General features: G+C 42.1%; 1 protein-coding gene across 1 annotated transcript in view; it reads right to left on the bottom strand.

Annotated features, from left to right (window-relative positions):
- The window catches only part of VAC14 (VAC14 component of PIKFYVE complex), a 573,384-nt gene that overhangs the window by 133,838 nt on the left and 414,135 nt on the right, over positions 1-25,411 (bottom strand). The window contains exon 15 of the mRNA XM_030203598.1: positions 19,003-19,177. Within this exon, the coding sequence (XP_030059458.1) occupies positions 19,003-19,177 (175 nt within the window). The remainder of the gene's footprint in view (positions 1-19,002; positions 19,178-25,411) is intronic.

Below are 25,411 nucleotides of genomic sequence, written 5' to 3'. Positions count from 1 at the left end.
CATAGAGAGACTTAGAATACCTAGGTGCAGCACAGAGGAGCAAACAGAGCCAGGCTGGAAACAGAGGTAGAGCTAACTCAGGCAGCACCCCCAGGTGCATTAGAGTGGAGTAATTAGAGCCATGCTGGAAGCAGCTAGCACACAGAAGGAAAACTACTCGAGAAAGGATAGGCAGAAGCCAGCTTTGAAGCTGACCCCCAGAAATAAGGTAAGTCTGAGGGTGGTCATGGCCACAGATGTGACAGGCAGGACCATAAGGGCATGGACAGCCTAAATTGTAAGAATCTTTTGCACACTAAGATTATAGAACTTACATGCATGAATGTAACAATCAAGCACTTAAGTGCTAGGGACACACTCAGCAGTATTCTATTATAAGAGCGTACAAGTTGCATAGCGCATAAATTTAAGGGGAAATGAACAGGAGGGTGCACTTGGGCATGCGCAGTAAACTCCACAGCCGCGGGACGGCATGATACAGTCACCACCACCTGGGCCCTTCTCGGCTCAAACTCGGGTTTGCCACAGTCTGGAAGTCTCCCTCATTTTCCTTCCCCTCCTTTCCCCAAAGTTCAGAGGAAACCTGGAATCTCCCAGTTCAAAAAGTTCAATCAGTTCCAACAGTTCACCTTTTTCCCACTGCACACATCCTAATATTCTCTTCCCCTCCCCTCCTACTAACAGGTCAGGGGAATGTAAGGGTCCCATCCTTTCACTGTCAGCACCAACTCCTGACAACCACCCATATGACCCAGGTTGAAACATTCATTCCTTAATCCCTCCTCTGCTGCAGCCACCCTTTCCCCCCCAGCATTAAGCCAGAGAACCAGACTGCCAACTGCCCTCTGAATTCTCTACCTTTAGCTTTAGCAAGTGCAGAGATATCCTTGGGCTCCTCTTCCAGGCTCTCCTCCCTCTCTCTCTCTACCGTCTCCTGATTGCCAATCCATGGGTTCTTCTACACCCATGCCTCCCAGCTGCTCTTCATTCCCGATTGTACTTGCTCAGAGTCTCCTCTCAACCCTTAGTTCTCTGGGCTGGGTAGTGTGAGCCACTCTTACCTGCTCTACCCTGTGTCTCCCACAGGGGCCCCCGCTGGGAATTGTAGTCCCTGGCTCTACTTTATGTCTCCCTCAGGGGCTGCTGGGAATTGCAGTCTCTGGCTCTACTTTGTGTCTCCCTCAGGGGCTGCTGGAAATTGTAGCCTTTGGCTTTCCCCATTGCATCTGGGGAAGGTGACCAGCTGCTTTCCATAGCATGCTGGATCTTAGGCGACCAGAATCTCCGGCGCCCACCCCTGCGGGAGGACTCCAGCCACCACAAAGGAGCCTTTCTCTCTCTTTCCCTAGCCATCCCCTGCCCCACGTCCTCGTACTCTTCACAGCGCGTTTCAAACATTTACACATTCAGGTTATAGAATAACTGCATTTATGCATTAAAAAGTTACATTTAGGGGGTATGCTTTTACGTTGATATTGTCATGTTGTTTATAGAGTTTAAGTTCAACGTGCTGCATTTTGGCACCTAAATTCTGGTGCTATTATAGAATTGATGCTGTAGCATAAGGGAACATAGGATGAAGGTGAAAGGAGACAGAATCAGGAGTAACCTATGGAAATACTTCTTCACAGAAAATGAAGGTGAATGCGTGGAACAGCCTACCAATAGAGATAAAGACTGTATCTGAATTCAAAAAAGCTTGGGACAAGTACATAGGATTTCTAAAGGAAAGGATAGTAGATGGCATGGAAGGGCAGACTGGATAGGCCACATGGTCTTTATCTGCCTTCATTTTTCTGTTTCTATGTAATTGCCCCTTAGAGCAATGCTCAACAAATCCCAGGCACCAGGTTGCCTTGGTGTCTAAAAATTGGAACCTAGGATTTCTTACCACAAAATTTTTATATATGTATTTATTTTGTGCTGCTGAAGGAAATACGCTTTCTTCATCCTTGCAATAATTCAGCTCCCTGAAAACTATGAGAACCAGTATGAACTTCCTGCACCACACAGTCCAAACTTGCAATTGCTGCAAAAAGTAGCAAACATACTACTGCTTTTCCAGCTAGCAAGTTGAAGGAAATAGGTGACAAAGTCCAAGAGAGAGACTGGGTGAAGTTTGAGAAGCAAGGTGAAGGAAACAGGTGACAAATTCTGAGAGGGAGACTGGGTGAAGCTTGAGAAGCATATGAGAGACAAAGGAAGACTGGGTGAAGGTTGGGATAGGGCATATGAGGGGAGGGAGAAACTGGAGCTGGGAATGGGTATAATGTGCAGAGAGAGAGAGAGAAACTGGGTGAAAGCTGGGGAGGGATGTAAGAGAGCGAGACAAATTGGGTGAAGGCTGGGAAGGGGTATGAGAGAGACAAAGTGAACAAATGAGTGAAGATGGTGGTGTTTGTGTGTGTGTGGGGGAGGGGTAGAATAATATAAAAGAGAGACAGAGAGGTGCAGACCCATGCCATGATGATTTGTGAAACAGAGGCCATCAATTCTTTGCTTCACCTATCAGGAGGGAGATGTCACACAGGGGACACTACTGATTTCTGGCAGTGATCTGGAGTAGTACACCTTAAAGGACTGATTTACTAAACTTTTAGACACAAAATGGGAAAAGAACCTTAGTATAAATCAGTTTCTAAAGGAGCTGCTGCTGATCGTGGAGGTGATTCCTCTCCTCATTTCCATTCCCCCCCCCCCCCCCCCAAATGTAACATTTGGTAGAGGGGAAATGAAAAAGCAGTTATTCTAAACCACATTGAATGAAGTGGTAAAAAAAAATCTTTGCGATTTTTGAGGTCTATTTCCTCCTGCCATAGGGTTGGTTTAGTTTGCATCTTCTTACACTTTTTTGAGTTTCTCTCAAGTTGAACATATAGAGTAAAATAACGTAATTCTGTATCTGTGCTCTCTGCAGTTCTTTTTAATGTTTCAATGAGTTCCCTTGGAAAGGCTCTACAGAACTTCTGCAAATTCCTCAATCTGAACTTCCCCAGCTGCAAAGGAATTAAATACAAGCAGTCATACGCTACTACTTTTAGTACAAAAGCACACAGATCTGGAACGCACTACCCATGACCCTGAAAAAAATGGACAACCTAACCAGCTTTCGCAAATCTCTGAAGACACATCTTTTCAACAAAGCCTACTAAGGACATCCTCAATAACTATTCCCAAAGTACTCAGATGCATCTAAAACACCTCCCACAACACCTACCTAGCACCTGCATTTAAATTACCTACCTTAGCTTATTATCGACTGTATCTAAGATCATGTAATGACTGCATCATAACAGCACTCTGTAAGCCACATTGAGCCTGCAAAAAAGGTGGGATAATGTGGGGTACAAATGCAATAAATAAATAAATAAATAAATAAAAGGTTTAAGTCACTGGCTCCAAATCTTTAGGGCTGGCTCCTACATTCAGTGAAAAGTTGTTGAGGTCTGCATTAAAGCACATCTGCAAAACTGTATGAAGACATGGGATCTGATCATGATGTGCTGTTTTCACACTGAGGTCCATTGGCTATTAAGAAGAAAGGTGCTACAAAGATTTTTTTGAACTGAGAGATCAGATGCTCAAATTTGCAATGTATTTCAAAAAACATAATACACTGACTTTCTCTGTAATCAACAGAAGATGTGTCTCCTTGCTTATTTCACAGACATATTTGGAAAATTCAACGAACCGAACGCAGCTATGCAAGAAGAGAACACTAACATCATTCAGCTCAGTAATCAAATCACAGCATTCATGGAAAACATTGCTTTCTGGAAGATGCATTTGTTTAAATCAAACTATAGTTTCTTTCCTCAACTGTCAGTTTTTGTAAGACAATAATATTGAGGAAGTGTTCAGCCTAGGTGATGACTATATAGCTTAGCTGCCTACAAATACACTTCACAATCACCTTTTATCATGATTTAGATGTGAGAAAGTTCTGACTTTTTTTGATGCCAGCCTGAAGGCTGACTGGATTTGTCTGCAGTTGAAATAGAACAGCTCACTGAAATTAAATGCAATCAGTTTTATTAAGTAAAATATTCCCAAACTTCTCTTTCAGCATTCTGGTGCAGTATCAAGAAAGACCACTCTGAGATTTCAATGTGTGCCTTCAAATTGTTAGTCCAAACAAAAAAACAGCACCACGGGCCTTTAAAAATGGAACACAGTTCTTTAATGAATGAGCCTTGACGAAAAGACCCGACACGGGCCGTGTTTCGGTGACTAGCACCTGTGTCAGGGGTCACAGTGATGACGTGGAAAACTTGGGGAATAACTCGAATATATTCCTCTACAATATATTATTCCTTACCCCACATCTCATATAGTAAAAGCTACAAAGCAACAAGGCACTTTCACTTTCTGTGGGGTAAGGAATAATATATTATAGAGGAATATATTCGAGTTATTCCCCAAGTTTTCCACGTCATCACTGTGACCCCTGACGCAGGTGCTGGTCACCGAAACACGGCCCGTGTCGGGTCTTTTCGTCAAGGCTCATTCATTAAAGAACTGTGTTCCAATTTTAAAGGCCTGTGGTGCTGTTTTTTTTGTTTGGACTTTAGTTTGTACTTCGTTCCCTCTCTTTTGTTATATTAAAATTGTTAGTGCCATTTGCAAATACATACTTATATGAAGCAGGATTTAGTGCTCTTGTCTGCATCAAATCAATATTGATCTACCCTGGATGTCACATAAGAAATTAGATGTGCCATATCAACCACAGTGCCAGATTTTGAAAAGCTGTGTTTTAATTTCCAAGTCTATATGTCTTAATAGCCATGGTGAGAACACCAGCAGCATTCTTCAAAATCACTTTCTGAGAGAATAGGCAGAAGTTGAACTACTACTCCTTTCATCAATTTTGCAAGTTTGTGTCTGAAAAACAAAATTGATCTGTGTCTAGCTGGGATGACGATGATCTTGGTATCATCCTTGGATTCAGATCTTTTTTCTCTGACAGCCTGAAGACCTGGATATGCCAGCATCACACATACATTCCCCAGACTTAGCTGAACTGCAACAACTTCCATCAACTTTTCACTGCCAATCTGAAAACCTGTATTTACCTCCAGATAAAACTGAACAGCTCACTGAAAGTTTTCCAAGTTATTACTTGATATTAACCCATTGTGGATTTCAAGTCAAACAGATCAGATGTGCAATATTCGTGAAGCTGTATTGTATCAAATACTCCCTGGGTTGTTTGCTGTAAGGATGATTATTAGCAGAACATTAATTTTTCTTAACCTACATTAAGTTCACAATTTAGATAACACTTAAAGTCAAGGACATTCACAAGCAAGTGCTATTGTCCCTTCCATAATCTTGGGCAAACATACTTCAGTAATAACTGAAATTTGAGGTAATTGTGGCAGAACTCCTAAAGCGAATTCAATTGGCAGAACTCCTATAGCAAATTCAATAAGCAGCCCCCGGGGCATTCCTCAATTTCACTTGATATATTTGTTTTCCTCTGCAGAGAGAGTGCATTTGTGTCGCTGGAAGTAATTTGTGTTATGAATGAACTCTACTGTACTGTAAGATTGTTTAAAGAGAAGTGCAAAATATCTGTGCTTTCCCAAAAGATCAGAACTATTTCTCCAGAAATAAGCTATCATCGGGATCCATTTTGGTGCTATTTCTTCTTTTTAACAAACTTTCAAATGTACTTTTTGGATATTTTCTAGAGACCTCTCTCATTAAAGGATAAGGGCAGATGATTTTAGTCAGCACCACATTGTACTGTAGCTGACTCCATAATTAAAAACTGTTTCTATAAGTACTTTTTTTTTGGAAGGGGAGTTGGAAGGAGTGTTTTGTTATTAGTATATAGGGGTATTATATGCCTCTTGTGTCTGTACTTTTTAAGGAAGGCAGTTTTTTTTTTTTTAACTTTTTAGAAATTTGTATTGTAATCTAAAAGCATAGACAACTACAACAACAATCGGGGCTAACAAAGTTTCAAACATACATGCACATACTCTTTATCACCCGTTACTTTACTTTTGATTTATTTGCCATGTCTGTTTCCTGTTCCAGCCTGCAAGCCCTAAATGACATCCTCTCTCCTTATCTCATTGACCCATCTCATCTTGTCATATTGGGGGGGAGGGGGGACTTCAACATTCATGTTGAGGATCACTCTGACAATATCACCTTTGATTTCCTTTCTGTCCGAAACTACCCTCACTCAAAATGTTCTTTCTGGACCCATTCTGACAGACACATTTTGGATCTTATTATGACATCTTCCCCAACTATTGCTCTCTCTTTTTGATTTTTCTGTTCCCTGGTCTGATCACTCCCTTTCATCATTTTGGTACCCATTCTCTTCTATCCCATGTTCAATTACTCCTTCATCTGCTAAGTTGGTCAGAAGATTGAGAAACCTCACCCCTGACTGCTGCTTCACATCCTGTGATTCCTTTCCCCCCAACTTTGCATCACTTTCTTTCGATAATCAGTGCTCATTATGGAATGCTACCTTATCTGAAGCCCTTGATAGGGATGTTCCATTAACTTCTGTGCATGCTTACTGCAAAACTCATCCTTGGTATGACAATGGTCTCTGTCTTTTGAAGCAGCAACTTTGTTATCACAAACGTAAATGGCGTAGGTATTGACTTACAGAAGATTTTTTTTTTAAAGGATAAAGCCTTGCAATACAGAATTGCGGTTCTTTCAGCCAAATGCAAATATTACTTCTCTCTGCTTCAGCATGACACCAATAACTCTAGTTTGTATAAACTCCTTCGTCAAGTTTCTGGTTCTTCTCAACACACTTCTGCGCCATCAGGACTGAATTTGAATGCTCTTGCCAAGGCATTCACCAAGAAAGTTGAAGATATAAGGAACTCTATTTCTCCTCCTCCTCTTTACCCGAATTCTCTTCTTTAATGGAATCCTCTCCAGTTCATAACCGGACTAGTTCAGTGAAATGTCTTATCATCTCATTCTGACGTGGTTCAATTAATTTCCTCTGCAAGATCTACCACTGCACCTACTGACTCAATTCTTACACATTTACGGAAACAAATTAGCTTATTTTTGATGTCATACATCGATATTGTGAATGTGACCAGCCTCTCTACTGGTACATTTCCTTATAATTGGAAAGCAACTGTTGTTTCTCTCCTTAAAAATCATCCTTAGACTCCTCTGATCTCTTGAATTACCGACCTGTTTCTCAACTCCCTTTCTTATCTAAGATTACTGACAAACTTGTTGAAAAACAGCTCTTTATGTTTCTTGATAGGACTAATATTCTTCGTTCTTGTCAAACCAGCTTTCATGCCCCCTACAACTCTGAGCACTCTCTTCTTGCACTTTCTAATTTCATTCACCGTAGCCATGATAAAGGTCAGGAAGTTCTTCTCATTTCTCTCGACCTTGGTGCTGCGTTTGGTTCGATTGATCACAGTATTCTTTTGGATCGTTTGGAATCCATGGGTAGTACTGGCAGTGCTCTCTCTTGGTTCAGCTCTTATCTCTCTGATTGAACATGTCATGTATTCTTCTTTACTAACTATGTTATATATATATATATATATATATATATACAATGATCGGCTCCATATATGCTATGTACCATGTATGTTATCATGTATGTATGCACCTTAACGTTACACTACTTGTAATTCTGTTACCCGGAAATGGCAACCGCCATTATGGCAAATGTAAGCCACATTGAGCCTGCAAATTGGTGGGAAAATGTGGGATACAAATGCTACTACTACTACTACTACTAATAATAATAATACCAAACTGGGGACACTGCATCCTGGGACAAAATAAGTCAGTGGTTGCCAAACCTGATCCTGGAGGCACCCCAGCCAGCCAGGTTTTCTGGATATCCACAATGAATATTTATGAGACAAATCTGCATGCAGTGGAGGCAGTGCATGCAAATATCTCTCATGAATATTCATTGTGGATATCCCAAAAACCTGACTGGCTGTGGTATCTCCAGGACCAGACTTGAGAACCACTGCTATAAGTTCTGGATCTTTACTATTATTATTTGGAAAATGTCTTAATCCTTAGCACATGGATTCAGTGAAGTACCCCCTGCTAAGGTTTGACCAACCTTTATCGATAAAGGCAGTAATGTAAACATTTCAAGTCTCTTCTTGTAAACAAAGATCCTCATTAAAAAAGAAAATAATTTATCAGTGATTGATGTATGATTGACATCTGTAAATTATATTTATAGTTAGGCACTTAAGTGAGTGATGTCATCAGATGGTGCTGGGATAGAGCCACCTTCCCAAAGCTCAGAACTTTAGTGTAAAGTTCTGAACATTTGCAACCCTTCCCACATGCAGTAGTCTCCTCAGTTCCTGTATTGTTTTTTCCATTCAGTCGAACAGACGAGAAACAAAGTTCTCCCATGTTGTTGTTTTCATCATGTTTATTTAAAAATGTTCTTGTAAACAACAGAAAGCTATGGGGGTCATTTTCAGAGCACTTAGACTTACAGAAGTCCATAGGTTACTAATGTGACTGAAAGATCAAGAGGTAGAAGAACTGAATTATCATGGTCTTTGTGATACTGAATAAATGGGGATATGCCAATGAAGGTAGTTTCTGTAATATGATGATGTTAGAAACCTGTCTCGTTGGGATGGAGAATGTTAGATTTTTCAATGAAATTGGTTAGTTGTGAAAAGACAACAGATTCCAGAAATTTTGATTTAAAGCGGAGATTAGCAATCAGGCAACAGTTTGCACAGGAGGAAGAATCTTAACGTAAACTGGATGGGATTGGATAATGAGGTGCAGTGGTAATCTTCATTGTACTCAGAACTTTAGTGACAATGGGTAAGGAGGGAAGATTAAATGCAGAAAGAGCACTACAGAAAGAATCTGAAGGGAGGGGCTAGAATACTTGGGTATTTGCTGTGTAAAAATGGGTTTTAAAGAGTTTTGCAGTATGGTAACCTTATCTGAGAAATATGTAGCGAATTACTTGGCAGTAGGAATATTAATAGTGGTGCTAGTAGAACTTGAAGCTAAAGATGTGTGCAGGGATGGGGACAGCAAGTAACCCGCAGAAATCCAGGAGAATTGTAAGAAAAAGTCATTACTACCATGAAGACGGGAGGGGTTGGATCAAAAGTGAATGGGCAAGGGAGGAAGGAGATGGATTGAAAATGGATGGGGATCAGATTGACACCAACACCTCAGCTAAAAAAGAAAAAAGTCAAAAGAGGAGCTCAGCTTGATGAAAACAGGTGCATGTGTTCAGCAATTCTGGCAACGAGGGAGACCAATCATAAATAAACTGGTGAGAATATTTATTGATTTGTTTTGAGCATTTTGGCAGAGTATAATTTCCACAGAGCTATGTGACTGATAATGCAGATAATATGAAAGCAGCACTTCAAGATGAGGTCTGGATAGGTTGCACAGGTCATAATCTCAATCTTGTACTCTTTCTCATGGACTCCAGCCATCAAAAATTAAAGTTGATCCAAATGAACTCCTCAGTGAGGTAAGTGAGTTTCTAACATTGTGGTGGTAACACTCACTAAGCGGAACAAAGCAGTGAATTAGGCCGCAGATGGAACAACGAAGCAGAGCCAATCATGGAAGGAAGCAAAGTTTATTAAAGGACTTGACATGACCTGTGTTTTGGCAACTGCCTGCATCAGGGGCTGGATAAAATCACAACACAGTGTATCTTCCCATAAGATTCTTCACTCGGTGATGGGAACTGAAGATACAAAAGAGTTAGGTATTCTGTAGCAAAAAAGGTCTGCCTCCTCTGTCGCGAAGTAAAAAATGTGTATCTTCAATTGCCATCACTGAGTGAAGAAGATAAACTGTGTTGTGATTTTATCCAACCCCTGGCACAGACGGTTGCTGAAACACGCGCTGTGTTGGGTCTTGCTTCCTCAAATGATTGGCTCTACTTCATTATTCCATCTGCAGCCTCTTCACTGCTTTGTTGCACCTTTGATTTTGTTTTTCTGTTGCCCTCCAGTTTCCTTACTTTACACTCAATAAGCGAACAAAAGACAACTGTTCACTGAAGAAAACACTGTGTCAACTCAGTGAAACAGCGTTCTACAGACATTAAATCTGTGGCAGAAAATATGGAGGATCTGCGTGCTTTTGCCACTGAACCAGGTACAAACAAGCAGTTCCTGACCAAATTTTGTATAATTGATGACTCCTCGCTGACAAAAGTTATCATGGTGTTGGAACCATTTGACAGGGATATAAAAGAACTGTTGCCAGATACTAAGTCTTCACTACATCTGGCGGTCTTAACAAAAATATCAGTTGAAATGACATCTGACAATTGCAAGCTCAGACAGTCACGTGATACCATCCTTAAAGAATCATCTTGTAGATCACCTGGATTGCTATTTTACAGTTACAGAAACAAACTTGGTAGCAGCGTTGCTTAATCCAAGGCTGAAGGGTCATTTAGATCTAGCAGTTGAAACAGAGAAAAATTAAGGCAGATAAAAACAATATGGCCTATTCAGTCTGCCCATACATGCCATCTATAATCCCTTCATCTCCCTTAGAGATGTTAAGTACTGGTCCCAAACTTTCTTGAATTCAGATACATTTTTCATCTCCACCACCTCCACTGGGAGGCTGTTCCACAAATTCACCAACCTTTCTGTGAAGAATTATTTCCTCACGTTACTTCTGAGTCCGTCCCTTCTCAACTTCATCCTATGCCCCTCACTCCAGAGCTTCCCTTCAGTTGAAAGAGACTCACTTCCTGTGCATATATACCATAGTGGTATTTAAACATCTTGATCATATCTCCCCCCCTCTCGTGTCTTTCTTCCAAAGCATACATATTGCGATCTTTAAGTCTGGCCCCATATGCTTTATGACAAAGACAGTGGCGTTCCTAGGGGGGGGGGGGGCGGTGGGTGCGGTCCGCCCCGGGTGCACGCCACTGGGGGGGGTGCCGCGTGCGCCTGTCCTCCGTTGTTCCATGCTTCTTCTCTGCCCCGGAACAGGTTACTTCCTTACCAAACAGCTTTCAGACATATTGTTTACAAAAATGTTAAAAAGAAGGGTGGAACAATGCCATAAACCAGTGGTTCCCAAACTTTTTTGGCTCATGTCACCCTTCGTGTACGAGCAATTTTTCGCGGCATTTCCCCCCCCCCCCCCCACCGATCTCTGCCCCTCATCAGCCACACAGGTCTCCGCTCCCCAGCCACACCAATCTCTACGCCCTCCGGCCACACAGGTCTTCATCTTTTTTTCTGCACAAATGTAACAGTGCTACTGTGTCCCTATAACCAGCCCCTCCAAATGACACACTAATTACGATTTATAACAAATTACTACTCTACCTATGAAAAGTGTGAGAGGGCAGGTGATAGAGGAACAAGGAAACCACGGGAGCGAGGGTTGCAGAGAGCAGGGGAGTACCGACAGAGAAAGTTTCAATACCAAGTTCCTAGTATACGGAGAGCTCGCCCTCTGGCGGCTGAAAGGCCAACTGAAGTGGGGAAGCGAGGAAGGAACTATCAATCCCAGGAACCCTCCCTTCCCAGATGAGCTATGCAGAAACTAGGAGATGGGGTGGAGGACTGGGAGATGATTTCTGATGAGGGTAACGAGGGACAGCTGGGGAGGCTTGGGGAGGAGGAGGCTGGTGATGAGGATAAAATGGAAGTGACTGAGGGACTGGAGGAGGAGAGCATGGAAATTGCTGCTCTGGCCCAGACGGAGAAAGATACAGTGAAAGGTTTCCTGGCAGCTCCATTAAAACGGTGGTGGAAGACTGGAGGAGAAAAACTGAGGCAGTGGGGAAGGACTCTGTTTAAAATATGACAAGTACACTTGCCTCTGAAACTAGAAAGGAAAGCTGCCCAGTTCAAGTATCAGAATTGAGGGGGGATGTGAAGGAAAACTGTTTTTCTTTTTTGCTGTGTTGAACTGTGACCATTTGAGAATATCCCCAGCAAGGGAAAGGGGAGGGAAATGAAAGAGGCTGTATGAACTGCTCTGGGGCCTGAAAAGTGTTTGATTGGAAGACACAAAGTAAATGCTTTCGGTTGTGCTTGAATTAAAGGGAAGAGTAAGAAAGGAAGACTATGTTGAATTGAGAAAGGAAAGACAAAATAAAAACTTTTCATAAGAACACTGGCTTTTGGGTGAGCACTTGCGAAAGGAACAAGAAGGAAGGGTGACCCGGCCACAAAAGTTATTCTGTTATTATACTTCCTCTGTGTACATCTTTATGCTGCACAAGCCAGCATGTTTGAAAATATAAGTGAGATTAAATAAAAAATGCTACCAACAATAAAAAATGACAATGTGGATGCAGCAGTTCATAGGTTTGCTTGCTTTGTTAATGGGAAAGGGAAACAGAGACTTGACGTATTGGCTTCAACATTTTGACTTCATCCCGTCTCTTGTTTTCATCCAATCTCCTTGGCAGCAAAAGCGAATCCCGAAGGCCATCTGCTCTGTGTCCCCAGTGGCCGTGACAAAAAAACCCCGCAAGCGCAGGCCCACAGCAGCAGAACTGACAGCACATGCTTGAAGGTTGCTGCAGCCTTGCGCTTGTTTTTTTTTTGTTGTTGTTGTTTTGCTGCCGCTGCTGACAAATATAACAGTGCTACAGTTATATTTGCAGGATTTGCAGCGGCACCCAGAGAGTTCGCTGCAGCACATCAGGGTGCCGCAGCGCACAGTTTGGGAACTGCTGCCATAAACAGACTGCAAACACTGACAGCGGATAGTTGTAGTTGAGGTGCACCCAATTTCCAAACTGCCAACAAAATGTCCAAAATGAGAAAAATCAGAGGCAGATTTGTTTGGAGACTTATTCAAGAGACAGGAAACAACTTCAGTGATCAATGAAGTGGGTACATACATATCAAGCTTGGACAAGGAATTCTGCTTGTCTCTTATTACCTACTGGCAACAGAGGTCCTCATGTGTGGCCAAAACTGACACGTGTTGCATGCTCCCTGCTTGGAACTCCTGCCACCAGCACATCATCAGAACATTCTTTTCAGCTGCACAATGAAAAATGGAGGAATGTAGAACAGAACAGAGCTCTGTAGATGGTTTATTTTTACATAGTTTCAAATGATTGTTTTCTCGCAGTCCATGTTAATAATGCTTTACTCGTATATTTAGCAAAATTATGCTTATTGTTTTATGTTAAATTTTAACAAGTTATAGGATGTATTTTATGTTTTGTTGAATTTACAAGACCTTTTAAATGCGGGTTGGGAATGGAGATGGGAAAGAAAACTGTGGGGATGATGAGGGGACAGTACCAATATGATGGGGATGGCGCAGGGACAGAAAAGAATTGATTGTGGATGATAGTAATATGATGGGAATGGGCTGGGGATGGAATACAATTGACTGGGGACAGGTAAGGATGGGAGATCAGATTATGTTCCCGTGCACAACTCTACTGGAGGAAGATGTAAGACTCCTAAAAATGCGATATCCGCTCCAAGTGAGCAGATGCTCCCCTTTACTGGAGACTCATTCTTTGGAGAGAAAATTAAAGAAAAAGTAAACATAATTAAAGAAATCTGCTCCACTATTTAGTATTTCTCAGCTAGTCAACCTTCCATATCAATCATCTCTGCGATGAGCACTTCATTCAATCAATACAGATGTGGCTGTTATTACAAGAGATTTTGGGGTCATGTTCGGTGGGCTGTACCTGAATTTTCAGTAGCACTTGACTGCACAGTACTACTAAAAATCTGGTGTGCAGCACAGTTAGTGCTGGAGAGGTCTAGGGGCAGAGTCAGAAGATATGCAGACATCAGCAATACTCAGCGCAGTGCCTGCATATGTAACTGGACAAATAGAACCTCACAGAAAGTGGTCCTATCTTTGACCAGTTAAGAATGTGGGTGTTGGCACTGAACATCTACTATGGAGAATCATTTATGAAATAGACTCGATACGGGCTGTGTTTCCTGCCTCAGGGGTCAAACAAATGTTCCCTGCAATAGCAAATAAAAGCCAAAACATTTTTCAAACAGCATTGTGTAAGCGTTGGTAGGAGCAAAAACTAAGCACGTTCAAAAGTGAGAATGATTGCTTAATAGAGGGTGAGAGGGATGCCTGGGAATAAATGTGGATGGGAAAAAGAATGAGGGTTTCAGGAGTGGGTGAGAGCAGAGGAAACAAATGAATGAGTTGCAGGGGCGAGAGAAAGGAAGAACTATAGAAAGGGAAGGGAAAGATTGAAAATTAGAGATCTGAGGAAGAAGGTGAGAAGAATCGGGGAACTGAAGCTGTTGGGGGAACAGAACACACAAGGGCTGTATGTGAAGAAAGGGAAGGAAGCAAAGAGAATGAAAAGGAAGGGAGGATGGAGAGGAAGAAAGCTGCAGTGGGGCAAGGGTGAGTACAGCAGCACAGGAATACCATACTTGCAGTGGTGTGCTGGAGCCAGCTCGCACTGGCTCGCAAGAGCCGGTTGTTAATTTTTTAAAGATGTTGCTGGCTAGTTGTTCAGCACGGCGAGCTGGCTCCAGTAAACAAGGTAAGCATGGCAGGAGGGTGCCACAAGCCATGCTTACCTCGTTTACCTCACCTCCCACCACTGCCCTTGTTTGCCTGCACCGCCCTCATTTGCCTGTGCCACCCAGTGATTCTCCTCTTACCTCCGTCAAAGTGGCCACGTCATTGAAAGCCCTGCCCGTCTAGCCTTCCCTTCGTGAGTTCGTTCCCTCAGAGTCCCACCTTCTGATGTCATTACCTCTTTCTGCGAGGGCGGGACTCTGAGGGAACGAACTTGAAGGGAAGGCTAGAGACGGCCAGGGCTTTTAATGACGTGGCCGCTTCAATGGAGGTAATCAGGGGAGAGAGGAGAATCGCTGGGTATGGGTGGCTGGACGGGGGGCAGGGGAGACAAGAGAATTGCTGGGTATGGATGGATAGAAGGGGGCAGGGGAGAGAAGACAATCGCTGGGTATGGATGGATAGAGGGCGCAGGGGAGAGAAGAGAGTCGCTGGACATGGGTGGATGGAGGGGAGGGGAGGAGGGTTCCTAGACATGGGTGGATGGAGGGGAAGGGAGAGAAGAGTTGCTGGACATGGGTGGATGGAGGGGAGGGCAGGGGAGAGGAGAGTTGCTGGACATGGGTGGATGGAGGGGAGGGCAGAGGAGAGGAGGGTTGCTGGACATGGGTAGATGGAGGGGAGGGCAAGGGGGAGAGGAGGGTTGCTGGACATGGGAGGATGGAGGGGAAGGCAGGGGAGAGGAGGGTTGCTGGACATGGGTGGATGGAGGGGAAGGCAGGGGGAGAGGAGGGTTGCAGGACATGGGTGGATGGAGGGGAGGGGAGGGCAGGGGAGAGGAGGGTTGCTGGACATGGGTGGATGGAGGGGAAGGCAGGGGGAGAGGAGGGTTGCTGGACATGGGTGGATGGAGGAGAGGGAAGGGAGAGAGAAGAAATGCTGGACATGGATGGAGGGGAGGGAACAGTGAGTAAGGAGATGAGATGAGGGAAAAGGAAGAGAGGAGAAAAACTGCACATGGATGAAGAAAATAGGCAGAAGCTGGATCCACTGGACAGTCAAGTCTGCGGAGGACCCAGCTTTTACTTACGGATGTAGGCCAAGAAATGAAGAAGAAAAGTGGAAAGTAAAGAAATAAATGGAAAGGAAGCCCTGGAAACGGAGTTAAGAGGACAGATAACAGCACAATCTGATACTGGGCCAGCATGATCAGAAAAACAAAGTCACCAGACAACAAAGGTAGAAAAAAATCATTTTATTTTCATTATAGTGTTTGGAATATGTCCAGTTTGAGAATCAGGTGCTCAACATTATATTTATTTACTTATTTATGGCATTTTATCCCACATTAAACATGAATTAGATTGGAACCTGGGATCATTAAAATTTTTTTTTCCTGTAGTAATGCATTGGCTCCCCCAGGCTCTCTCCCCGGCTATACCCAGCTCTGCAATTTGGCGGGGGGGGGGGGGGGGGGTGCAGAGGTGGACCAGGAGAGAGCCTGTTGTTAAACATTTACCAGCACACCACTGCATACATGGTGAATGTATTTCTTCCTTGGTGGTCAAGACATGAAAAGTTTTTCAAATCTGAATCATCATCTCATACAGTATTAGTTACAAGAGTTATCAAAAACCTGTATGAGAACAGTGAATGCTGTGTCAGAATGAAAGATGGTTACATGAATTGGTTTAAAATATTAACTGGAGTTAAGCAAGGTTGTGTATTGTCACCATTGTTATTTAGTTTAGTCATGGACTGGTTAATGTAGAGTGCATTAGGAGCCAAAACCACAGGAATCAGTTAGCTTGAAAAAATGTGGTTTGAGGACTTGGAATTTGCAGATGATGTGGCCTTGTTGGCGAGTTCTCTTCAAGCAATGCAAACCAAGACGGAATAATACATTTTTGGTGGACAGAATGAGCTAACTATATCTAGCAAAAAGATAAAGCAATCAAATTAAAAAAGTGCCATAATTCACCTATTTAGGAATAATAGAAGAACACTGAGAAAGAAATGAAGATTAGAACTGGTGAAGTGGCATCAGTCGTGAACAGACTGGCTAAGATCTGGGACAATAAGAACCTAATAACTTGAATGAAGATGTATATGTATAATAGTACTGCAATACCACCCCCCCCCCCTCGTTTCACAGTGCAGAATCATGGCCAGTAATGAAAACTCTCTAAGAGAGACCAGACCGTTTTGGTTCACATAGCTTATGAAGAATCCTATATGTCAAGTGGCATATCAAGGCACAAGCCATGAACTGCGAAGCAGAAGGGAAAAGAGATCCAGGAAGATGAAGGCACAAGTGGTATCAAACAGCTGAAAAGGACCTCGCTGAGCTGGATACAGCTGGTCAGAAGGAGTTGATGAAACACAAGACCAACAAGATGCAGCTGTCTGCTTTAGGCACAGAGTAGCTCAACAGGACATAATAAAATAATAATAATATAGCAGTGATGATGTCAGAATTTTAGTAATATATCACTTGAGGCACATGTGGAGGGGCATAATCGAAAGGGACACCCAAGTTTTGCTGAGGACGTCCTCACAAAACGTCCTAATGGAGAGGCGGGGAAACCCGTATTATCAAAACAAGATGGACGTCCATCTTTCGTTTCGATAATACAGTCGGGGACGCCCAAATCTTGATATTTAGGTCATCTTTAGAGATGGTCGTTTCTGATTTTCGGCGATAATGGAAACCAAGGACACCCATCTCAGAAACAACCAAATGCAAGCCCTTTGGTCGTGGGAGGAGCCAACATTCGTAGTGCACTGGTCCCCCTGACATGCCAGGACATCAACTGGGCACTGCAGTGGACTTCAGAAATTGCTCCCAGGTACATAGCTCCCTTACCGTGTGTGCTGAGCCCACCAAAACCCACTCCCCACAACTGTACACCACTACCATAGCCCTTATGGGTGAAAAGGGGCACCTAGATGTGGGTTTAGTGGGTTTCTGGTGGGTTTTGGAGGGCTCACATTTACCACCACAAGTATAACAGGTAGGGGGGGGGATGTGGCTGGGTCCGCCTGTCTGAAGTGCACTGCACCCACTAAAACTGCTCCAGGGACCTGCAAACTGCTGTGATGAACCTGAGTATGACATTTGAGACTGGCATCGAGGCTGGCACAAAATATTTTTAAAGATTTTTTTTGAGGGTGGGAGGTGGTTAGTGACCACTGGGGGAGTAAGGGGAGGTCATCCTCGATTCTCTCCAGTGGTCATCTGGTCAGTTCAGGCACCTTTTTGTGCCTTGGTCATAAGAAAAATAGGACCAGGTAAAGTCGTCCAAGTGCTTGTCATGGATGCCCTTTTTTTTTCCATTATGGGTAGAGGACGTTCATGTGTTAGGCTTGCCCAAGTTCCGCCTTCACTACGCCTCCGACATGCCCCCATGAACTTTGGTCGTCCCTGCGACAGAAAGCAGTTGGGGATGTCCAAAATCGGCTTTCGATTATACCGATTTGGACGACCCTGTGAGAAGGACACTCATCTTCCGATTTGTGTCAAAAGATGGGCGTCCTTCTCTTTCGAAAATGAGCCTGATAGTGTCTAGTAGTAAAAAATCTCACATATTTCTAGCTAGTCTTTATTTAGCTATGCTACAGAATGTGAAAATATGAGACTGTCGCTGGTGAACACAGACAGTGATGAAGGGCAATCATATTAAATGCAAACTGATCTTACAGTTTGTCATTATTTATTTTAGAATACATTCACATGTTTTCACATTTTATAACATTTAGTCTTGTTTAGGCACTGTATTTATAAACAAATTAGTGTCGTGAATGCTGAATTTGTGCCAATCAAAATGTGAGGAATACCATATCCATTAGCGTATCAAAGGATTAACTTACTGTGACTCACAGTTCAGAATGGCTATAAAGGTCATTTTGCCATGCAGCACAGGATACTTAAAAGATTTTATGGTCCATCTGCACAAGTCTCCAGGGTATTCAGAATTCATTTACATATATAATGGGGTATAAAATATTTTACAAGCTCCTTTAGAGGTCAGCTTAAGACTCAATACTTATGATGTTAGGATACCATTCAGAAGATATGATGACAATATGTAACACATACTATGCCTCCTTTCTTCTTATCCTTCTACATTATTTATGTACCATGCTGAAAGACACACATGCCCTTCCACTATGATTTCTGCAACTGGTTGCTGAAATTATGAAAGGTAATATTCAGCCCATGCCGGTTGACACTCTATTAAAAGCTGTCTGCTGCAGGTTTTTTAATGCATGGATATTTCAGCGCCAAGCCATAACTGGATACCAGCACTAAAAATCCGGGTTGGATAATGATAAATTATCAACTGGCTCCGAAGAGTGGCACTTATCTGGGTAGAAACTGCTCCTATAGGATAAGTACCACTGAATATCGAACCTGAAGTTTTCAGCTAAAAAAAGGTACTGAAAAAGATATGCATTACTGATGGAGAAACCTATAATACAGGTTGATATAAATGTTAAACATACTGGCGACTTGAGATCCTTGAGCTGGTTCCTCAACTGGAAGAGCTCTGAAGAAGTTAGCAGGATGGTGTTCAGAGTCTGAACCATGGTAGAGGCAAATTTAAGATCCTCTTCTCGGAGTAGGATGTCTGCCATTGAATGGAAGATATTTTCTGCATTCAAAAGGAGACAGAGCTGCCTGTATATCAACACAAAGAAATAACATGGAATAAGTGCAAGAAGTAACAATGGTTCATTTGTTATTAATCAACCATGAAAGTGAATCAATCAATCACAAACCAAATAACTTATCTACTATTTCTTCCAAAAACAAATAAACTCAAGAAATCACAGACTGTCCACCTGACCAAGAATGCTCTTTTCAGCACAAACCATTTTGTTAAGTAATCCATACTCCTTTACTTTCTTGTACACATTTGATTTTCTACGTTATTTTAACACTATATTTAGGGCTTCTGATCCAACATGTTTATACATTTCATTTTTAAATTTTTATTATTCAGGCAATTGGCATTTCTGAAGGGTTGTAAAAGTAAATCTTTATCAGTGTTTTGTGTCAAAAAATAGAGCTGTAGGCAACCTTTTAAGTAGATTCAATTCCCTTTCCCAGTCTCTCTTTGGAAACTCTGGGGCCCTTTTACCAAGCTGCGGTAAAAAGGGCCCTGCAGTAGCGGCAGCTTTTGTTGTGTGCTGAGGCCCTTTTTACTGCAGCAGGTTAATTGGCAGCAAAAATACAAGGCCATGCAGTAAGATTGTTCTTACCATGTGGCCATGCGAGGTGAAGCACTTATCGTCACCCACTGAAGTGGCGGTAAGGGCTCCCCGCGCTAAACCGATGGTAACTGGGTAATGCACAATGTTGCCCGATTACCACCGGGTAACTGCCGCGCAAAAAAAATCAAGTCCTATTTTCCTCAGAGTGGGAAATGGCACATGCTGGGGCTGGAAATACTGCCGGCACCCGCATTTGGCCGGCAGTAGCTCCAAATTAGTGCGTGGTAAGCCTGCATTGGGCTTACTGCCGCTTTGTAAAAGGGTCCCTCTTTGTTTCTCCCTTCCAGTCTCATTTCTCTTTTGCTTTTTCTCTTCCAGTCTTCTTTTTTGCTCTAGTGCATGTCCGGCAGCAGAAGCAGCTCTCTTCCCTTCCCCCACCAGATGTTGATCTGAGTTTTATAATTGAAAACCACCATTTGCAGCCCTTCAGTCTACAGCCCAGTGCCAGAGTGTTAAAAACGCAATTGGCTCTGCGCTGCAAAAGAAGGAAAATGCTGAGGCGGCATGGTTGCTGGTTTTAAATTATGAAATTGAGACTCTAACCACTCTTTGACCAGTCCCGCTCCTCCAGTAGTAGTTCTGAAAAAGGCAGGGGGTTTGCCCACACATCAATATATTCCAATAACATCATTTGGCAAGTACCTCACACAAGGGCAGATGGAAGTAGTCATCATAATTTCAAAAGGCAGGCTATTTTTTTTTCTTTGGGGGGGGGGGGGTTCAATTATTAAAAAAATCCTCATCTGTTGTGTTTTATTGGCTGCTATGGTTATAATCAAAAGACAGATGTTCACGTTAGATTTCCAAAAGTCAACAAAATCACTCTTGTTTAAGTGGGCCTTTGATGGAATTTTTTTGCTTAAAGGATTAATCAAATGTAAGTGAATAAGTGTGATGGCTGCTCCCCCATCTAGGTTTTAGTACTGCATTAGTACCTATAGGGTCTTACCCTACTGAACAGTATTTATAAACTGGAGCATGTTAGATAATTTATGTGATTTTGAATTGTTAGTTCATGTTAATTTTTGATGATGATTGATTACTGCTCTGGTTCCATTTCTTTGTTCCATTCTTTTTGGACCAGAAACTAGTTTGTGTTTAATGATTTATATATTTTGTTCCTTGCCTAGGTAGTTGCTATAGTTAGATATGTTATAAATTAGCCACCCGATATTCAAAGCGATTTAACCGGGCAGGAGAGGTTCCTGCCCAGTTAAATCGCTTATGCCCATCTAAGCACTGATATTCAGTGGCTCTTAACCAGAGAGTCCTACCTAATATCACCACAGACAGCCCAAGCTCTGTTCGGTTAATACCGGGGCAGTCCATGGGTGGCACTTGGGCAGAGCCTGAGACTTAACAGGTATTTTGGCCATATTCAGACTGGCCTATGGAATTATTCTGGTAGACAAAGACATATCTATTCACTGTCAAAAAGATCATAGCCTCTGGAAGAACTTTATAAAGCTATGCATTATTACAGGGGTCAAAAATACATATCCCTTTACCAGATTTTTGTATCAATCTCTTTACATGATCTAAATCAGGATGAAGAAACTCTTCCAACATGTGCTCTTCATCCCTCCTTTTACAGTAAGGGTGTGTGTTGGAGGCGTGGTTTGGGCGGGACTAGGGCGGGCCCAAAATTAGGACATCTTCCAGAGGCTATGATCTTTTTGACAGTGAATAGATATGTCTTTGTCTACCAGAATAATTCCATAGGCCAGTTAGGACAGTCTGAATATGGCCGATAACCTGTTAAGTCTCAGGCTCTGCCCAAGCGCCACCCATGGACTGCCCCGGTATTAACCAAACAGTGCTTGGGCTGTCTGTGGTGATATTAGATAGGACTCTCTGGTTAAGAGCCACTGAATATCAGTGCTTAGATGGGCATAAGCGATTTAATGTCCAAGGCAAAAAAAAATGTTTTTATTTAGACCTGCTTCAATCATGTCCAGGGTACAAAACAGTACCGTGATAGAGAAGGTGACCACTGAAAGGATGAAGGCATGACCCCTCCCACCCCTAAAAGAAATTAAAGTAACAGTGGATACCAGGTTGTATGACAGCTTCAGGCATTATAGCCATTTCTAATAGAGCAACAAGCAAGTATAAGGCATAGCCTAGTGGTTAGTGCAGCGCACTTTAAAAAATGGAAGCCAGGTACAACTCCCACCTTAATTCCTTTATATGTTATTGTGAGCCCTCCAGGAACAGATAGAAACCTACTGTAACTAAAGGTACACCACTACAGTAGCCATTATGTTTGCAGGCTCCTGCCCGCTTAAATCACTTGTTTGTGGCTAACCAATAATATTCAGCGGCACTTAACCAGATAGTGCTGCTGAATATTTGCTGAACTCGGCTAAATTGTGGGTGTTCTGGGGGCGGAGTTGGCATTTATGCAGTTAACTGCCAATATTAAACCCTTGATCACATAAGATAACCGCTTAAGCTCTGGGCCACATAAATAGCAGTCCTATTTTAAGTGGTTCAGTTTACGTAGTCAAGGGCTGAATATTGCACTTAACCGCTAAGCTTTAGATGTCAGCCTAAAACTGGATATTCAATGCCAGCACCCGGATATGACCCAGCACTGAATATCTGGTAGCGCTATATAAATGCTATTAGTAGTAGTAATACAGCTGGCAGCAGAGATAAGAACCTTGAATGTCAGATGGAAAATGGTCCATAAACATACACACAATATACTTGCTAGGATTGTTTACAAGGACCAAGAGTTTCTTCACTTCCACATCAGAAACTTTGCAACCAAAGAAAGAAGGTTGGCGTGTTCATTTTCTTCTATGTTAATGGCTTTAAACATTTGGGGGAGGGGGGAGACAGATTTAGCTCATGCCTTCTCAGTAGTTCAAGAAAAGTTACATTCAAGTACAGTAAGGCACTTGTTTTAGAAGCATCAGCATAGCTGGAAGATAGCGACCTGAGAGCATTTGCTGATCGACCGAGTCTTCTCTGGTGGCGCAATTTCTGGACTTTTTCTCTGTTTCAATATGCCTCACACAAAGCGAAAGGGGATAGTGAAAGGCCAAACGCCACAGGCCAGAACTTCCTCCCCGATTCAACTGACGATCGTTCGATTCACAACGCCTATCCCTTTAACTGGAGAGCACGAATCCGAGCAGAGGACCAAAGGAGGAGCGATGGTCCTCTCGGAACTAGAAACATCACTGTCGTCGCCAGAATACAATCGACCTCCGTGTCCTGCGCTTACAGGGCAGAGTGAGGAGGCCCAGGCTATTTCGGAAGTCGGAAGAAGCCAGACCTCAGATGGCGTCAACCCTGCCCAAAACGTGGAGGGAACAAACATGGAGGATACTTCCCCCACGGAGATTACTCTACAGGCGATATGGAAGGTTCTGCAAGGTTTAAAGCAGGCACTGATAAAATCAGCTCAAGAAACCTCACAACTTGTGAGTAAAATTGATTCTTTGACTTTTTCCTTAGAAAAAAACTAAACAGGAGACGACCTTACAAATTGAACAAACTCAGCAAGAAGTAAAAACTTTAACAACAACAACTGAGATTTTGATACAGGATAAGAATATGGTACATAAGAAAATAGAGGAAATAGAAAACTTTAACAAACGATTGAATTTGAGATTATTGAATTTTCCTTGGGTGCAAAGTTTGAGTTCTATTGAATTATTAAAAAAAAATACTTGCAAGAAATTTTGTTATACCCAGAGTCATCTATACCTCCACTAAATAAAATGTACTATTTATCGAATCCTTCAGCTGAACCTGGTAATAGTGGTGATAAAATAGCATGTCCAAGAAACCAACCCTCTAACCAACAAAATCAACAAGACCTGTTGGATATCTCATTGATACTAGAGACATCATTATCTGAAATACAGCAACGTAGAACTCTGCTGGTCTCATTCATCTCCGAACAAGACCTAAACTCAGTGTTGAAGATATATTTCAAGAATACCTTAAAGACTTTCTATGGTCAAAGAATTTGGGTATATCCTGACGTTTGTAAGACAACTCAAGACAGAAGGAAAAAAATGTTGACTTTTAGAGAGGAGACTAGAGCTTTGGGGGCAACATATTTGTTAGCGTACCCACGTAAATGTCTGATTAAATATATGGGTAATAAGTACATCTTTCATGAACCAGAACATCTTAAAACATTTTTGGAAATGAAAAAGTTAACCATTAAACCTAAAGAGTAAATGAAAGATACTAGATTGAATAAGATTATTAAAGGGACTATACAGGTCAGGCCAATTTATTTATTATAAGTTGCTTATTTTGATCTCCTATTGTCTTAAACACTACCCCCCCTATGTTTCTCTATCTTAGTTGTGGTCTAAAGAATTCTATAACTTGATTTAAGACTTGATCTTTTGAAAGTTACCTTATTATTATATTCAATGTTATGCAATGTGTTTCTAATACATGTTAATCGTGTAAGAAAGAATAAATTTATAAATAAAAAAAAAGCATCAGCATAGCTGAAGTTACATGTGTAAATTGCATACACCTGCAAAGGACGATTTTAGAAAGCTGTTATGTATGTGTTGAGAGTCACACAATGCAAAGATTTCAAGGGGGAGTGGTGAGTGAACGGTTTGGCCGCGATTTAGACAAAGCAAAAATGTACACATGCATTCTCCTTTTTCCAAATGGAAAACACGTCTGTTACGAAAAATATCCCCTTCAGGTTTTACTCCAGCTCAGAGTGAACACACAGATTTTACAAAAGTGCTCGTTTTTGCCAGGGTTTTTACTCAAGGGATTAAGGTAGTCATTCTTCTGAATCCCCTGTTTATTTCTACCTCCAAAATTAAACTAATTAAAATTGTGGCCTCACTACTTAACTGGTGACACTTACACATGTAACTTTGCAAAACAGGGCTGCTACACATGGAAGCTATACCATTTATATGTGGAAGTTGCAAAATTGCCACTTCAAGATGGATGCTGCTGGGCTTGTGCTGTTCATTTTATCCACTTGTATATTTCTAAAACAGCTAATCACACTAGGCATCCTGGCAAATACACATTCATTCCTGCATGTATTTTAGAAAAGTTTCTGCGTCCAACCTGGATGCTTCAATTCCGATCTCTATGTTTTATATAAAATAGGCCTTCAAGTATACTTATTGCTCATCTGCCAGCAAGTCACAGGGGTCAACCAATTTATTGAGGGCTCAGGGACATTTCTTTATTTTTCTGCTCTGGAAAATGGACAGAATAGTTATAACCTTGACCAGGACAAACTTGAAAGTTACAGGCCAATATCCAATATCCCGCTTCTAGGGAAACTCAAAGAACAAACAGTCTGTGTTCAACTTAATGAACACAGACTAGGAGTAACTGGCTAGATTCATGTCTATCTGGATTCAGACTTGGTTATGGAACAGAAACGGTCCTCGTATCCCTACTAGATGATCTTCACAGAAACCGAGACAAGGGATTCGCCTCAATGTTAGTACTGCTAGATTTCTCAGCAGCTTTTGACATTGTGGATCATGATATCTTGCTAGCATGACTGACACAAACAGGTATCAGTGGAATAGTACTTGCCTGGTTCAGATCCTATCAGACAGGCAACAATCCATAATGTTTGGCAGCAATTCATCACCACCATGGATACTGATCTGCG

The sequence above is a fragment of the Microcaecilia unicolor genome, chromosome 5 (genome assembly GCF_901765095.1).
Source record: "Microcaecilia unicolor chromosome 5, aMicUni1.1, whole genome shotgun sequence".
NCBI classification, from domain to species: domain Eukaryota; kingdom Metazoa; phylum Chordata; class Amphibia; order Gymnophiona; family Siphonopidae; genus Microcaecilia; species Microcaecilia unicolor.
Note: the sequence above shows the minus strand (reverse complement) of the source record. Positions and strands in the feature narration are given on the sequence as shown.